General features: G+C 41.7%; 1 protein-coding gene across 1 annotated transcript in view; it reads right to left on the bottom strand.

Moving 5' to 3' along the window:
• zswim6 (zinc finger, SWIM-type containing 6) overlaps positions 1 to 18,530 on the bottom strand; it is a 78,456-nt gene that overhangs the window by 10,616 nt on the left and 49,310 nt on the right. The window contains exons 5-10 of the mRNA XM_017693664.2: positions 12,124 to 12,303; positions 10,849 to 11,025; positions 10,393 to 10,539; positions 8,393 to 8,542; positions 2,787 to 3,050; positions 72 to 207 (exon numbers count right to left, since the gene is read on the bottom strand). Of these exons, the coding sequence (XP_017549153.1) occupies positions 72 to 207; positions 2,787 to 3,050; positions 8,393 to 8,542; positions 10,393 to 10,539; positions 10,849 to 11,025; positions 12,124 to 12,303 (1,054 nt within the window). The remainder of the gene's footprint in view (positions 1 to 71; positions 208 to 2,786; positions 3,051 to 8,392; positions 8,543 to 10,392; positions 10,540 to 10,848; positions 11,026 to 12,123; positions 12,304 to 18,530) is intronic.

Below are 18,530 nucleotides of genomic sequence, written 5' to 3'. Positions count from 1 at the left end.
TAATTTATTCGACAGCAATGGCCCTATTTAGAAGGAACAGTACTGTGCATGTGTTTAGTGAAGGTACTCACCGCATTGCTCTCAGTGCAATTTTATATGCCAGTTCGGCATCATGAGGTAGGAGGGAGGTGAAGAGATACTTGGCAAATGTGTGCATTGGAACACTCTCTCTGTAGATGATTTCCCCCAAACCACTGTAGGGCCCACCTGAAGGGGGACAAAACGAACACACACAGACGCAGTGAGTTGAGTATACACACACCCACTTACAAACAAACACAGTGTCTTTTTATAGTGCACTGAAATATAGAAGCGGTCATCTGCATGTAATTACCGCACACATTCAGTGTCATTTTGTCAGGCTCTGACAAAAACAGTCACAGATTTATGGGTTGCGTGTATTATAGACATAAAATATGGACAAAATACTTATATTTCGATTCTAGTACTACATACTGTATAGTAAGTCTTGTGTTTTGTTTTTCCTGTACTCTCACAGTTGTGAATGCAAGTAACAGCCAATACTGGGGTCTGCAACTGATTTAGACTGCACCACCCAGTGTTATTGGCCAATACAGCTCCCTACAATTAAAGACCAGATGACTGATATTGCATGCTGACATTAAACAGACTACCAAAACTAATTACTGTTTCAGAATCGTTACACCCTTACTTGACTGAAAAGAAAACGACCATAAAAATTCATGATCTGTGCATCCCTAGTGTCACTAGTGGTACGTATGAGAGAAAATTTGGGTATGGCCTCCTGTTCTACCTCCAGACGAACTTGCACTCCTCACTGGTATAACATCTGCAAGGCATCAACATTACCTCATTTAAAAAAAAAAAAAAAAATTCACACAGCCAACAGCATCACTGCTGTTTCCCCCAAATCTGATTCAGACAGGCAGCAAAAAAAAGTAAAAAAAAATTTGTTTTGGGAGGGAAAATGCAGTTGTTCCATTTGGAGCCGAAACATGAAGCTGCCCTAAATGGACCGTACCGTTTCTGGGGTTGGTGTAGCATTGACACTAATCTGCTTATGGCCCGCATTACAGGCCTCCACTTCTCATCCTCAAACCAGATGCAACCACACGTCCACTTTCAAGTGCACCAGGGCCGTTTTTTCACACTTGCCTACAAAATAAACTGCCATGCCAGAAGCCTTATGTGAGGGCTTTGCTTGCTCTGTCATTAGATTATTTTCGACTGAGAGGGCTCAAACCACAGGCCACATCACACACACGCACGTGCACACACACACACACACACACACACACACACAGGACATAATGGCTGCACATATAACACCCGATTCACACAAATATAAAAATACATGCTGTAAACATGTAAACAGTGTATGACATGCCAGACACACAAGCAACCAAGCTGAGACACAAATACTCTCCTAAAAATACAAGCACACACACAGCTGAGCATGGTAAGTGCATTATAGCATGTCCTGGGCCCTGGCTCTGCGGGCCTCTCCCTCACTCATGCGTGTTTTCCTGCTTGCCTGTGCCCATGTGATGGCTCCTGGCGTGGGCCAAGAGGAGGGAGGGACGCGGCGGCCTCTTTATCAGTTTCCGTCATTCTTTCATAACAAGCCAGCGGTGCTCTGAGCCAGCCAGCCTGCAGTGGCCATTTTGCATTCTTTCCACGCCTGCTAGCAGCTCAGCAAACAGCCTTGCACACTTTCGACTCTAGCAATGCTTTAGAACAGCTCAAAGAACAAGCGCATCATTGAGAACTGAGATGAATAGAAAAAAAATCCATAATAAACAAACAGTGTCATTTCTGTGGAATGAATTGGCAGTATTGTGTAGCCTTGTCAGACCCTGAAATATGAAAGGTATTTGAATGATTAAGGAGGAGGGTGCTTTTACCCGTTCAGAAAAAGCTCCAGAACCCCAGAGGCTTCGCAGGATTCTGTCCTCTCACCCACAGTTTTACAAAACAAAGCACTCAATCATGCCATGTTAAAGGAACGCTAACATTCCTATTGAAAGTACAATACTGAGCAAATAAGGCTGTATGCACTCACCAGTGCTAGCTAAGGATTTTCTTTGTCGACCAAAAAGCCTGGCCACTTAACCCTTTACTCCTTAAAATAATAGTTCAGCAAAAAATCTCATTTGCACAATTTTCCTCTTAAACACAAAGACAGATGATCAGCAAAGACAATGGTTTGCTTTTTAGTTTTGATACTCGAGTGACGGGCCTAATAAGCCAACAAGTAACGGAAGCATAGGCCCAAATTAGCAGGCAAATGACATGGCAAAATCATCACACACTTGCCTTTTCCAGATTCTGTAAAATAAGGGGAAATGTGTGAATGAACAGTAGCTTTAAAAGGAAGTTTTCATTTTGCTAACCGTTCCACGTAACTTTTTTTCCCCCATGTTTTTCCATGAAATTTTGACTAGCCAGCTAGCTCTCCCCATAACATGCTGTGAAGATATAGTCTAGTGCATGCTGCTTCCTCTAACACACGTGAAGTGCCACCACATCTACCACTAATCCTACCCATTCAGAGAGAGAGGCCAAGTATTCTCTCTTGGACACCTGGCCACAGATGGCTGTGGCATGACTGGGGATCAAACGTATATCCACTAATGTTTTTTTTCATTGCTGCATCTACCTTGCTCTTCGGTACTCATGAACAGCATGTTAAAGGTGTGTAAAATGAAAAAATAAAATGATGACTACCCTTCAGGTGAATCTTCCGTGCACTGCACATGCTCTCATTCTACAAAGCATACCCCTAACTGTGACATCAAACTCACCCTCTAACAGGAAGACAGCTTGCTTGCGGAAGATTTTGATGAGCGAGTCATCCAGCTCCACCTCCTGCAGCTTGGCGATGAGGTGCTCCTCGTTGCGGCAGACCTTCTCCTGGGCGTACAGGCCGTCAGGCATGATCCTCTGCTGACCCAACCCCATCAGAGCCGTCTCCACCGCCAGGGCCAGGTAGGACTCGCCCTCCTCCAGAAAGCGCCGCGCCGAGGGGAACAGGTGCAGATCTGCATGCTTACTGGAGCTCATCATGCCTAAGGGTGGAGAAGTCAGGTACTGTAGTAAACTGTGGTAAACTGTGGTAAACTGTGGTAAAAGTGCCGATCTCGTACTGCAAACCGCATGCTGCTATTTATGTTAAACAGTACGAAAGTTACCAACAATGTCAATTTAAAATGCACATATTTCCAATCAGTATTTTCTATCAGAAATGATCAAAGCCAAAATAAATATTGTCCACTGATATTTTTAAAGCAAATGGACAACTGAAATATGTATAAGCATCTCATTGCAGACATTTAACTACCAGAGAGACTGCTGATTTTGCCTTCAAACCTGTTTGTTTTTAAGCATATTATTCTACAATAAGAATAGCCATTGGAAAAATGTATATGAGGAGTGGTGGGTGATATGGCTAAAACATAACATATTTAATGAAATTTTCACATTACACAACACGTCACAATATTTATTTTCCAATATGTATAAAACGCAAAAAAAGAGCCAGTAGTGCCCGAAAAAGGCACAGTATACAAAGAGATCAAACCAAGACCTCTTGGAGACCAAGTCTGTTATGTCTGGCATAAACTAAACATAGCATTTCACAATAAGGGCACATCATAACTCAAGCATATAGGTGCGAGAAGAAACTGAAATGTCTTCAGTTTGCCCCAACAGGACCTAAACTCCATCGAGAAGATGTGGCAGGACCTGAAACAAGCAAACTTCAAAGCACTCACAGAGGCCTACTGCAGAGTTCAAACAGCTCTGTATGAAGAAGTGGGCCAGAAATCCACCACAGAACTGGGAAACTGATCAGTTACTACAGGAAGATACTAATAGAGTTAAAGGCAGCAGCTACTTTGCTTTATGAGTAAGTATGACATTTTCTGTATAAGGTTTAAGAGTCAGATTAAGGGTCTAATAATATTCAATGTCAATTATATAAAATGTTGCCTGACTGGTACTTTCACATGATATGAACGATAATGATGATTCATTGCATGTGCTTTAGAAAGACTGGCTTAAACAGCTGAGCATCACTCTGGTTGCAAATAGCTACCTAACAAAAGCATAAGCCACAATTTCTTATGATGCACACTTTTTGGAGATGCAATTTCAGTAATTAACAGTCACTCTACAAGCATTCGTAAAATTTGAGTGTTCCATCACCAGTTCACCTCCATACTGAAACCTGCCTCGCAGGAGAGGGTGCCTGGCATGGATGCATGGTAATGAGGCACCGGAGAGGATGGAGCTTTCCCTAATGAAGCAGTTCTCCTCTCTGCCAGGCCACTGGGCAAGGCACGCTCAATTACCCCTCTGAGCGAAAAGAAGCAATCCACTGGACTTGCAAATACACTGGAGTCGGGCAGGCTGGGCAGCACACAGGTTACAAAATAACAAGAACAGCCGGAGAAAAGTGTCTGAAATGCTGGGAGGGTGTTTTAAATGGGCTCGGGGGGGAAGAGAGAGAGCGAGAGCAGAAAAAGTAAGAGACAAATAGAATGAGCAGAGACAGAAAGAGGAAGACAACTAGCAGGCAGCAGAGAAGTAAGAAAAGAAAGTAAGAGAAACAAAGAGTAAGAGTGAGAGGAGAAAGACTATGGGAACACAAGAGAGCATGACAGAGTGTGAGACAGCAAATAGGGGGAAGGAAAAGAAAGTAAGAGAAAGCGACAAAAAGAAAGCAAGCAGAGGAGTAAGCAGGAGAGAGGCAGGGACAGAAAGCAGAAAAGGGAGAGGGAGAAAAGAGGAAAAAAAGTAAGCAGAAAGTTGGTTGGAAAAGAAAAAGGAAAAAGGAAGACTGGGGGAAGAAATTAAGATAGAGCTGAAAGAGACAGAGCAAGACAGCACGCCGGAAGGTGATAGGAAAAGAAAGTAAGAAGAGAGAGGGAATGAAGAGAAAGAGGGAGTAAGCAAGTAAGACAAAAAGAGGCAAGAAAAGAAGAGGAGAGAGCGCACAAGAGAGACCCAGAATGTGAGTGACAGAGAGAAAGAAAAGAGAGGGGGAAAAGGAAAAAAAAGAAAGAAAGAAAGAAAGAATAAAAAGAAAGAGAGAGACACTAAGCTGCAGCTCTTCACCCTCCACTGCTCTTCAGCTACATGGCCGCCAACTCCAGCATCACTCTGAGCCTCTCTCAGAACGTCTTTGCCAGTTCAGCACCAAATCCACTCTTTTAATTGGCTGTGAAAGGCCAGCCTCGCGGGCTCCATGGAGACTCCGCCACTTCACTACTGTCATGACTGGCAAATGAGAGCAGAGGCTTCAGGCTGGCACTGAAATTAGGCATGAATCACCTGAGAGCCCTCTGCTAGGATCGGCTCCGCAGCAGAAGAGCAGGATGAGAGAGCAAATCCTTCTTAAACTACCCCACATTCAGCCAGTACCAAACCCACACATCAGATCAGCATGGGCTCCTCTCATAGCTCTGAGCTACAGCGGGCATGATTACAACACTTTACGTACAGTTTATCCAGACTAAAAACTTTGGAGAGAGTTGTGTGAACATGTTAACTGATGAATAAATCTGATGACGTGGAAAATGTATTTTTTACAGCAAAAAAATTGCTTGCTTTTTATGTAATTTTATTACGAACTGACTATTGTCGCTATAAGTAATTAAGTGAATCAGATTTCAAGTTGCATTTTCCCCTCTGTAAAATATGTGAAACATGGAATTAGCAGAATGTTTTTTGCTTGATGACAGGTGGGGGTGGTGGGAGGTAGAGGAGATACAGAACATCATTGGTAAACATTATTCCTTCCTGCCTGCTGGTGCAGTGATGTAATCAAAAACCAGATGATGTTTTAGAGATGGCCAGAAGTCATTACATTTTGATAATACATTATCAAATTGTAAAAATTTCAAGGGTTATGGTGAGTGGTATTTAAAATATGTATAGACACCTGAAGTGAATGACATTAATCCAAAAGGGATGGCTCACTTTGGGACATTTTTTAGATGTGAATTTTTATTTTCTCAAAAGGTGAAAGCTTTTTACTTTTTCTCTAAATGGTACCAGTTTTGGCAGTCTACCAGGCAGGGTTGTTATGAGTCCTGTTTTCTTTTAATTTCTGTTTTTTTGTTTTTTTTTGCACGCTCAAATTTTGAAAACTTCTGTTTTTTTTTCCTTCATTTATTTTACTTTGACTTTCCCATTCATTATGCAAGCGGATTATCTAATATCTAAACTCCTCATTGATTTCAAGTTTACTTCAATATTGCCGCTGACATGACTGAGCAGCCCATATTAGGAACATGTTGTTCAGGGTTAAGCATTTTGTGCAGTTGATAAGGTCAGGTCCGACTTGGGCAGATCTCAAGCTAGATTTGGTTTGGACCAACATTTTAAACCTGTTCCTGTTCGTCCGGATCCTGCGGACGTATTACCGTTATCTTTACTGCGAGAATAAAGCGCTCTCAGATGCAAAGTTCTAGATTATTCATTACCACCAATGCCAACTCATTTGGGGATAATTGCAAGCAGGATCATAATGTTTTAATGATGCCTCTTTGGACTCGGGCGGCTGACCCCGGGAGGGTTTAACGTGCTAATCACGAACAAGAGCACAGAACGAGACACCCAGGCGTCGCACACGCGTGCACACGCACGCACGCACACACCTTTAACACTTCCCCCACTCCATACCACTAATAAACCAAGCTTCCACTTCAAAGCCAGGCGCAAAAAGACAGAACATTAACCAACCAATGCCTCAGGCTGAACAGCTAGATAAAGTGTAGAACAGTCTAGCTGTAAAGCCTTTTCTAGTCCATCAGACACACAGAGATGGGGTGGTATACAAGCTTTCCACTATGGAGAATGTGGTTATTACACATACTGCAGATATCTCAGTACATGTATACTGTATTAGATAGTCTGATGATGCATCTGTAGTTATATATATAAGAAAAGGAATTATCTGTCCCTAACTGTGTAGAAACTGACCAACTCTGATCTCTTTACAGAAGTGCCAATAAGAACCAGAAGCTGCAATGTCTACAACACAAATACAGTAATTTTATTTACTAACCTATATAATTCTTCTGAGTTTTAATATGGAACGCTAATAATGGTAAAAATGGCGGTAAATTAACATTCACCAAGTCACCTAGACAATCAGGTATAGACAACATTTTATGCTAATTTTAATTTTTTTTTTATTCTTAACATGTGAAGAACATTTGGATACCTGCATTTTAAAGGAATACTGTTCAGATATCCCAATGTTAAAAACAGTTAAAATGTCCATCTCTACTCTCCACAAAGCCCAGATTTACTTCAGAGGCCATGGAAACCCTGTAAAACATGTCAGCATTTTGCTCGATCCCATCTTGATCTGGGGCCTTGTGAGGACAGGAAAGGACTGCCTGCACTCGCTGGACAACGCCAGCCAAGAAGTCAGCAGGGCCGAAGGCAGCAATAATGGGTAATTATGGTCCTGGGCACACGCTGATTGTGATACAGTCATCTCGCCAATCAAAGCTCATGAATAAGAGATGCGGAACAAAAAACATTAAAATTAAATGGCATTAAAAATGTAGGAGGGAAGAATACAGTCACCAACTTCTGTGCATGGATTAAAAGAGCCTCTTCAGTGTGGGTCACTCATACACAGCAGTGTCTGAATGTGCACTGAACTGCAATACATGAGGGTTAATTGGAGGGGTGTCACTGACTGAGAGCGCAGACTACAGTCCTCCACTATAAAACCCTTATAAATAAATACTACAATGGAATGACTCAGAAATAGGGGAGTTAAGCATAAATCTGTTAATTATAACTTCTACAAGGTTAAGTTAAGCCAGGACCAAAGTTTGTGATAAAAGTAGCTGACAATCTTGACTGTCATTCAAAAGTTTGAAGCACATTACAAGTATTAGCATCACATTAGAATTATTAGATAATTAATACACACACAAACACACACACACACACACACACACACACACACACACATACATCTTCTAAGCCGCTTCTCCCACAGGGTCAGAGGGGGGTGCTGGAGCCTATCCTAGCAGTCATCTGTCGGAAGGCAGGATACACCCTGGACAGGTAGCCAGTCCATCACAGGGCACACAGACAGACATACATAACCACTCACACACACATACCTAGGGGCAATGTAACATGTCCAGTTGGCCTGACTGCATGTCTTTGGACTGTGGGGGGAAACCAGAGAACCCAGAGGAAATCCACACAGACACAAGGAGAACATGCAAACTCCACACAGAGAGGACCCCGGTTGCACAGCCGGGGAATTAGATAATTAATAGATAATATTAAATATTAGCGTCTGAACTGAATATTAAATGTGTGAACACTTGCCAAGCTGTGTTTGTGTATCAGCTGTTCTTGAGAGTGTGTGTACCTGAGAAGTCCAGGAAGCCACCCTGTGAGCTCTCCTCATCGCTCCGCCCAGTCTCCATGAGGGTGCTGAAGAGCGTCCCAATGGGGTCCAATGGGTGACCCACCCATCCCTCCAGATTTGTAATGGAGGTCATCCCTTTATGAAGCAGGTCTGTGTGTGAGAGAGAGAGTGCGAGAGAGAGAGAAAGAGCATGAGCGAGCAAGAGAAAGAGCAAGAGAGAGAGAGAGAAAGAGCATGAGAGAGAGAGAGAGATTGTTAACAGAGAGTACTACAGGTTCAAGGGTTCTATCGTTGTGCATGCAGCCTACAGACTCATGTGCTTTTGGGCCCCGTGCTGTCTGTACTTCTGATGTTACATATCAAATCTTCACTAAAGAATGTGCACATGTGGAAACACATGTCATAACTTCAGCTCTTCACTGGGTGGGCAGCCAGAGAGAATTTTTCATATCTAGTATATATGACCTTCTGCCAGACCTTTGTACGAGAGGACAATTGCAGACACCTGAGAGGCGTGAATGTGTGCATTTCTGCAGTAAATCACTGCAATGGCACTTTACATTCAGGCCCAGGGCTGGACACCGAGCTGCTTCATTTGAATGTGAATCGTGCTTGGGCACTAGCGCCACAACAGGTAGTCATTTGCATTTAAATGCAATTGACCCCAGCCATGCTGGGCATGAGTGGACATTTAGCTTCAAAACAGAGTGAAGGGCTAAGTCTGCAATGGTGTTCTGCAAACAGGCACATTCACTCAAACACGTACCTGTTTATATGTACCTACACACACAATCAAAAAGAATGACTGCTTACGCACTGCTGAGATCAGAGGGAATTTTTTCAGCACATATCTGCTGGGATCATGATATATTACCAAACTGTACTACTGTGATGTCTACAGTCCATCACTTGCTTCCTTGGAGTCATTACAACTTTTCAAACTGCTCGTGTCAGTAGTCGGCAACACGCTTGGAGGAGAACACTTAACACTGCCAATTCTGTTACGTCAGCTAACAGACGCCCACACTGGCTAGCACTGTGCTGAGAGATAGGAGAGAAGGAGGGCCATCCTACCCATCCACAGAGAATGAGGCCAGATATGATCTCATGGACTCCCAGCTATGGATAGCTGTGGGATCTGCAGGGAACAAATTTGCGATCTCCTTAGGACAGGGTCAACGCTAAGAGTAATGTTCACCAAACCTCCTTCTGGAGATCTACCTGACTGCAGAGTTTACCTTACTTGCAGCTAACATCCTAACCCTCATTTACCTAACACTCATGTATCTGATTATCAAAGACAAAGACTTCTCAGCTTCTCAAGAAGGTAATAAGCTGGACCAAGTGTGGCAAGCTGGTGGTTGGAAATAAAAACTCTGGCCTTCAGGCCCTTCATTGACCATTGACTTGGAGCCCAGTATTAGAAGTTTTTTATTTTTTATAGTGGTTTTCAAATCATGGTCTGCCCTGCACTGTTTATCACATAAGTCTTCAAACTGGAACCTTAATCAAGTCCTGGATTTTATAACTGCAAGTTGTTACCTGGACTATTAACACAACTGACTGGCCACCTAGTGTCACCCATCAGTGGTTAAAAAAAGGTCTGAAAACTGGATAGAGATTTGAAAACCTCTGGCTTTGTTGAATCGTGTGTGTTTGACAAGAGTATAAACAAAATTCAAGCATCAAGCTGGCTGCGACTTCTGTTATTAGCTGGCCGATTTTTATAAAAACTGTGTCACCGTGTCAGAAAGCACATAAGCAAGTCTACTAAACATGAAGCAACAGAAACAAGCAAGTGATGATTTAGGTGTACAGTTTGCTCAATTGATATAGGTTTCCATCACTTATGAGTCTTGTAGCTCTGAAGGAGTAAACCTCAGATGCCAAACATGTCCTGGCAGACTGCTTACATTTGGGGTATTTGGGGGGGGGGGTAAAAAATAAAAAATACTGCCATAAGCAATGCCATCAATGAATCACAGCATGCATTGACTCACCTTTCTTGTGGTTCCGGAAGAGCTCCAGCTGTTTCTGCTGCTGCCGGCGCAGGGTGTTGACAATGGCGATGGCCAGTCGCAGTGCCTCCCGTGGGTAACCATGGGACCTCAGTGCATCTACCCTGGCACAGGCTGTTGGGACGTGCTCTGTACAGGCACAAAAGCAAAACCTTCAACAAACTTCAATTAAAATGTTCTAAAACCTCAAATACAACCAGAAAGCACAACCTTCATTGCTCAAGAAAAGTAATCCGAGTTGAGGGAATAATAATAAAAACTATTTTTTTTTCATCTCTTTTCTGCTTTTTGTCTTACAGGGCCTGAAAAACCTGAATTCACTTCTTGTATTTTACCTTAACTTGTCCTCTTTTTTTTGTTGATGCTATAGAAAATGGCAGACAAAGGAGCAAGTCAGCACAGATGTCTTTTTTTTTCCCCCCTACTCAAGCCACTTACCGTGCCACAAGGGCCAACCGCGGGAGTCAAAGAGCGAATTTTCAGTGTTGTCATGGTAACAGTAGTTGGTATAGAGGTCGTCGCTGATAATGTGCTGCAAGTGGCTGTCCTGCCAGTGGAGATCGCACGCCTCGATGGCTCGTGTGAACACTGTCCGGTGTGGCCGGGTGCCTGAATCTGAGAAAGGGGAAGAAGGGAGGAAAACAGAGGGATGAGTGTAAATGGAATGCCATGGTTGTTCTCAGTAGGGCTAATTAGCTAGCAAAAGTCTGTCTATGGGAAAAAAAGCAAAATATGCTGATTGCTTAAAAGCAAAAGTGCTCTAGAAAGCTCAGTAATATTCATATAACCTGACAGATTGCAGTACACTACAAGAAGCAATGGGGGCAGTATGACTTGTATTGTTTTGCAACTTAAAAGAAGAAAATGTTTATTGAACAGAGACATTTTTCAGTGATTATGACTGGGCAGAGTGAGAGTTTAAAGTCATGTTTCCGATTAATAATTATATTTATTTTATATACCATAACTTATACAGACTGAAATACTCCAATAAATGCAATAGCAATTTTTACAGACATTTATCTGCCATCATACTAGTTTTACATAAGTTATACAAAATATAAATAACAATACTGGCTCCCACAATAGTGATACTGCAGAAGGCTGAATGCAAATGAGCCTGTAACCAATCACATTTTTACTATGGTCTGTCAACATCTTGACTAACCACAGTTTGATGAGATGACTGCTTCCATCTGTGTTCTGATGAAACAAGTGTTTTATGTAATCTAAAATATTTTTTACTATTTTGGTCAAAATATTCCAGACCACCACAGTTGGTCCACAAAAATAGGCTAACAGAGTAACAGGGCCCTCTGCCATTCATGCCACTATATCTATATAATTCCACCATAAGAGCCTTTCAAAACACCCTTTAGAAAAGCACTGCCGTCGAAACATCATTTGCCTGTACCACACAGAAGGACTATTTATAGCAAAATACCCAATGAAAATTTCTCAGCCAATACAGAAGCACCAGCTGATCAAATATGTTCAACAGATCCCCTTCCATCAACTCTGCCCAGAGTTATGATTTACAAAGCAAGGACGAAGGCCGGAGAAGAGAAGGGTCATGAGTGGAGATGTCATTAGGTCCATTCCATTAGTTGCACAAAGCCCTATAAAAAGGGGAGCTAGGAGGCTGCAGGGTGGCACAGTTGATTAAAAGAGCGACCCTCCCCCCTCCACCACCCCAAACACATTCAGACTCACCTTGGTTGCCGTGTGCACCCTGAGGCAAAGCGTTGGTTAAATTGGGCAGCTCGTTGCCGTGGTTACCATCCTCCCAGGGGCACACGTCCACGCCGTTCCACTTCTTGAGCTGCCGGAGCCAGGCAGCCTTCTGTTCGGCCTTGCAGTGAGGATTCAGCACAATGCACATCCACAAGGCACCTGGGGAACAGAGCAGAGGAGAGGCGTGGTTAAACACACTGGCATTGATAAAAGAGAGAGAGGGCTTCCTCCACCCCACACTATGGTCTTCCCACAGTGAAGTTAGCATAATGCTAACATAACGGAATATATGCATCATTATATATGTTAGCTTCACACGTAATAGTATATCATACAGTGTAAACTACGTAATCAAGTATAATTGTCAACTTCACGTGGTTTGAGGCATGTGATGACTTTGCATAGGGCTAATTGTTGTACATAAGCTTTCACTAGTTATTAGCCTTGTAGCTCCAGCACTAAACTAAAGAAGCAAACTTTGAAGACACCAAACATGTCTCAGCTGATCAGTTACATTTTAAGTAAGCGAAAAAATCATGTAGGTTCTAATCAGGTTCAGGCAAGAGAACCTCTTCCTTCAGAACTGTTCTTCCTGCAATATATGACTCACATGCATCAGTAATGTTGTATAATTGTCCATATCATATTGCAATACATGGTCTTCTTAGCCTTTCCACATTCATACATCACTAACCCTTTTATACCTCTAATAATTTTATTTACCATATTTACATTACCCTTCTAAAGTGCCATCAATTTATTCTTTGGAATAAATGTTTTCAATAATATAAAACCATTTGTTTTAAGGATTCCATTAGGATATGTGTATATGTTAGCTTCACAAGGAAAGGCATGATATGGTCATGAGAATGTCTGGGGACAACCATGCAAAATTTTAGACTAAATGTGGGTGAGACCACAGACTTATTAGGGTAAGAGTTGCCACCAGTATGAAAAGTGTTCTATAAACAAAGATTATTATTATTATTATTAGTTGGGGGTGATCGTGCACTCTTCATCACTGTTTGACAGACAACACACCTGTTGTTAAGATAATATTTTATTAGTCCCACAGCTCAGAAATTCACAAGCCACAGATACGTCAGTTAACATGGCTGAAAATCCTCCCCCAAAAACCACCAGTTAAGCATGTAGATATGTCATATGTGTACAGAAAACACACTACTTGCGATAAAACAATAAAATTACCCCTCACTCTGTAAAATCTTTCTATTAGCCAATGATAGCATTTCACTACCTAGTTCTGCTACTGATTGTCCTCTGGTATCTTTATAAAATAATAATAAAAATAAAATTAATTAAAAAAAAAAGGAATTGGGGGTGGGTTTCAGACAGGGTCTTCCCCAAACGTGTATTCTTGTTATGAGAACACATCTGGACCTGTGGTTTTAATAGACATGTAGATTGAATTGGAATCCCCTGCTGTAGAGAATTAAAGCTGAATTTACAATTTACATTTAATTTAATATCATTTTTAAAAAGCAGTGACTAAATCTCAATAATGAAATAACTACTCATAGTAACTTGAATGTGACAAAGGCCATAAACATAAGACATTTTACATAACACACTTTTCTTCAACCTCTTGTTCTTAAAATACTTTACTATTACTTTATTTTTAATAAACCATTGGTTTACATTTTGATGTCTAGAATGTCAATCTACACTGTAAAAGCTACCACTGAATAGGTTTCATATTGAACCTCTTAATACTAGCATATACTGTATGTGACACAAATGCACTCGAGAAAAATTCCCTGTATGTTTAACAAACCTAGCATAACAGAGCTTATCAGAAGCTTTATCAGGCCACCAACCTCCACAAGCACTTTCTCAGAAAGAAAGAAAATGTTTTGCATTTCCACATGCTTACTCTAAATCAAAACTGAGGCTCAGACGATGCCCAAGCGAGAGATTAGATGAGTCCTGTTAAGGCTCCCAGACGCGAAGCTGCAAACACCCTGTACAAAGCTTCATTACTTTAGACAGACAAACAAAGAAATAGGTCAGCTGACTACTCGAATACGTCTAGCCACCTTTCACAGGGACAAATGTCCTAGGAGGGGCACGTACCTTTCTACAGCTAAAGCTAAAGCATTAAAGCTAAATACCCCTTACTGTTCCTGGTTTGTTCCGCTGCTAAACATGCAAATCTATGCTGTGCTAATTTCCCGTCCTGGAATAATTGGTGCCAGTCTTTTGTGCGTATTCTCTGAAGGGTCCCGAGGCCTGACAAACAGTGATTGATTCTTTTAAAAGGGGTCAATTAGAGACAATGGTGGTAGGAGTCTGCTTTCTGCTGAAGCACAGCTAAAATGAACAAAAAATTCATATGGACTTCATGCATTAATGTACTGTCATAGTCACATCAAAACCTTTTTTCCCCTGCATTCTGCAGACAGTTACAATTTATTATGACTTGACCAATAAAAACAGCCATAAATGACTTACTACAAAACCTAGTTACATTAACTTGCATTAATAGAGGCCATATCTAAGGCAATATTTTATTTTTTAAACTTATGTTTGTGGTTTTATGTAGCACAAAGTCATAATTCTATTGACATGACCATTTTTAACCTCCCCTTATTGCTTTGAATTAAAGAGGCTGTTTCGTTACTGTGCCTTTAAGACTGATGTATGCAAAAAACTCTCCTTACAACATAGGCATGTAGGCAGTTATATGTAAATGTGTTGATTTTTGTGATATCACAGAAACAAGGAATTCACAACACGTTGCTAAAACTGCACAGACTGCGGGGATTTCTGGAGGAAAATTAAATTCTGTTTTCCATGATATGGGCCCTTTAAATGCAGTATTATTCTCCTGTGAAGACAGTTTCAGAGACATGAGGTTTTGTTAAATTTGGCTATTTATCCCATTTCTTAGTCCAGATGGCCTACTGCAATTCCACCATTTTACTAGCCCTTCCCAAAAACTCTCTTGTGGAACTCTGAAGGTACATCTTACTGACACATACAAACCAAAGATGACAGAAAGCTCTCTGTGAACCCCAGATCGATAGTGCCTTTCTCTCTCTCTCTGGGTAAAAACTGCTACCGTCTCCCTGGCTGGCAGTATCAGGCCTTCATGTGAGCTCTAAGTCATCCCGCTGGCTGCATTAGGCTGTGATGTATGGGCACCGGTGAGAGGCCCGTGCCATACGGCTGGTGTATGATGGTTTAATCACTCCCTGAGCGAACCACAATAACATATTGAGAATACCTGCAGTGTACAGACAGAAGTGGGGGTGGGTGGAGAGAAATATATGATGGCAGAGGAACAATTAGAGACAGCAAAAAAAAAAAAAATTAAAAAATGAGCAAAGGCAGACAAAGGATGAAAGAGTGAGAAAAGGAAGAAAAGAGGCGAGAGATTGAAGGCGCGAGGCAGAGAGTGAAGTGAGGAAATGTGGAAGAAAGGATGGGATGAGAAGAGAGGGGGAGGGGAGAGGAGAGAAGCTGGGAGAGCCTTTGTTTGGGCATCAACGACAACAGAAAGAAGCAGGAGAGAGGGTACAAATCTGCATGACGAAAGCCCGGAAGATGGCTGACCAATTTAAAACTGATCTCTAGCCATGCCTTCAGCCACACCCAGCCAAGCTTAATGCCAGATAATCAAAATTTTCACCAATAAGAATGTGTGTCATGTCTATAGTGAAGCTACAGTGTTCAGAAGAGTCCACATCAAGTCAGAGGATAATTACAATGTTGAATGTACATTTCTGGGCAAAAAATGGCTAAACATTAAGGTTAACAAGAAGTCATAAGGTAACTTGATATAGGATAGCTTTTTTTTCATTTTATTTATTAAATTTTACATGAACCTTTTACAGAAGGAAGAATCAGTATTTTTCCACTCAGCACTGATGGCTTCAAACTGTTCAAAAACACTGGTGAGCTAGTTTGTGTATAATGTAAGACCAAATATTTTCTATAGAGTTTAAATCTGGACCAGTGCAAAATCAATAAAAACATTATAATTTGGGCCTGGCCCTTATTTTTGCCCAGGAGTGTATTCATAATGTAACATACAAACATGCAGCAGAAGTTCATCAGCACAGAACTGGCTTACAACTCTGCATGTGCTTTTAGGCCGCATTGAAAACACATGTTGGTATGCTTCAAAAAACGGGACAGTGGGCAGAGATGCTTTTTTTCATAAAATGAAAAAGAAAACAACAACAACAACACACATGAGATTTAACCAAACCAATCTCTTCCCTACTATATCTTTAGCTCTGGATGTAAGGTGACAGTGAATCAGACTCCACTCTGTTTAACATCAACATGACTAACTGAAGCCCTGAACAACATGTCTCCTACTGGCTGACACATGACTACGCTCCACCACTAACTCTTACCTGTTTTCAAGCATAAATTTCACACACCATCATGGCTTGGTGTGGTCATCAGTTAAATGAATTCAACATTTTATTCCCTGCAATCAATAGCCAGAGTTATGTATTTGACAAATGCCTCGTCCACGCAACCTCACAGTAGCCATTCAAACTTACATTTGACTTTTTTGTATTTTACCAGCATGTCCTGAAGGCAGCCAACAGCTAGTGAGGAAAGCGATATGACTGCTGTACTGAAACCATCAAGCAACTCTTATTTTTCAAAGAATGCTCACTTAACTTACTTAAAATGGGGGCTGGAGGTTAGGGAACCAGTCCTGTGAAAGAAAGTCGCCGGTTCAATCCCCTTGGCTGAGCGTCCATGACTGAAGTGCCCTTGAGCAAGGCACCTAGCCCCCAATTGCTCCCTGGGCGTTGTGGATAGGGCTGCCCACTGCTCTGTTCACACACTGCTCTGCTGTGTGTGTTCACACTAGTGTGCATGTATGTGGGTGTTTCACTGCATGGATGGGTTAAATGCAGAGGTCTAATTTCAGTGTGCAAACACAGTGACAAATGGTTGTTAATTCCAATTCCATTTAAAAAGCAGTTATGCTAGAGCAGCAGTTTGAGCTGTAGTCTTCAGCCCTCTTTGTGGGTAGTAACGGTGACCTGCAACTGTAACTTTCCTTTTATTTATCATCAAATATAATAGTCATCAAGGTGTTTGACTAAAGTATTTATCACAACCCCAGCTCTAGGCATAGCGATGGCACAGCACAGAAGCTATTTTTCTGATAGACCATGGCTCGGTTGCTGGTAAACCCTCAATAATCGGAGGATCCTATTGTTCCACCGCTCACCGCTCACGAAATGCTGAGGAGAGGGAGCGCAGGCAGCCACAGCAGCTGTAATTCATTATGACAAAGATCAAGATAAGCCTGCATGCTGGGGGAAGGTAGTGAGGAGAATACTAAACATGGTGCTGTATCCTAATGGAGCATCTACTGTGCCTTTACCTTCCCATTGTCTTGCTTACGGCGTGTTCGGCTGTGGGGCGGATAATGTAAAGGATTAGAGCCTGCTGGTGTAATTATGTCAGTAGAGAGAAGTCATGGCCTAATTTTTTTTCACCCCCCTTTGCCTTTTTCCCTCAGACGCAAACTAGATGAAAAGGAGTCGATTTCACCACAAAGGCCCCCATGCCCAGATTAATTAAAACAATATTGGGCTTCGCTGTATAAATTAGTCCACACATGCGCAACACACATGTAGACATGCACACCCATACACACATGCACACTTACACACTTCATCCGCCCCATAGCTGCTCTTTTCACTATTTTCACAGGCCTGATCTGAGCCGCCACTTCCCATCTCATCATTTCCATCAACCTGCTCATTCAGCACAAAGACTCTCATTCAATCTCCATGTCTCTCATAATAGGGGATGAACGATATATCCTTTGGTTAATAACATTGTCCAATATTGAAGTTCCACAGACTTAATGTCTTAGTGGTACATCATAAAGCCACATTCATGCCTGCCAACCTTGGGAAAACATTTGGAGTAGCTTGCTTTCAATTTATTCAACATACAAGTCAGCCATGAAGAAAACTATACAATTATATATTCTTGAGAAGAAATCTTAATGAAAAGATTATAATGATTATAACAGCTGCAATTATAAATCATATAATATAATAATAATCAAGCAAGCTAGCTTGCAAATTATGTGATGTTAGGCTAATGTTATTAACGTGGCACATTTTCCCATGGTTGGCAGGTCTGCATTAACTTCACTCAATTTCAACTTTCTACATGCACTCCAGCCCGTTTACCTTTGTAAAGGAGTGAAAAGCAACGCCCTCCGTTGTGGAGCCATCCAGACGGAGTGAGGACAGGGAACAAGACAGATATAACCTATTTTGTATTGCTGTCGATTTGCAGTCTCATAAAACGTTTGACATTCTGTATGTCTTTCTGCTTGATATTTGGAGGACTGAATCCAGTGCCATGATCAA

The sequence above is a fragment of the Pygocentrus nattereri genome, chromosome 18 (genome assembly GCF_015220715.1).
Source record: "Pygocentrus nattereri isolate fPygNat1 chromosome 18, fPygNat1.pri, whole genome shotgun sequence".
Taxonomy (NCBI): Eukaryota; Metazoa; Chordata; class Actinopteri; order Characiformes; family Serrasalmidae; genus Pygocentrus; species Pygocentrus nattereri.
This window is presented reverse-complemented; position numbering and strand designations above follow the sequence as displayed.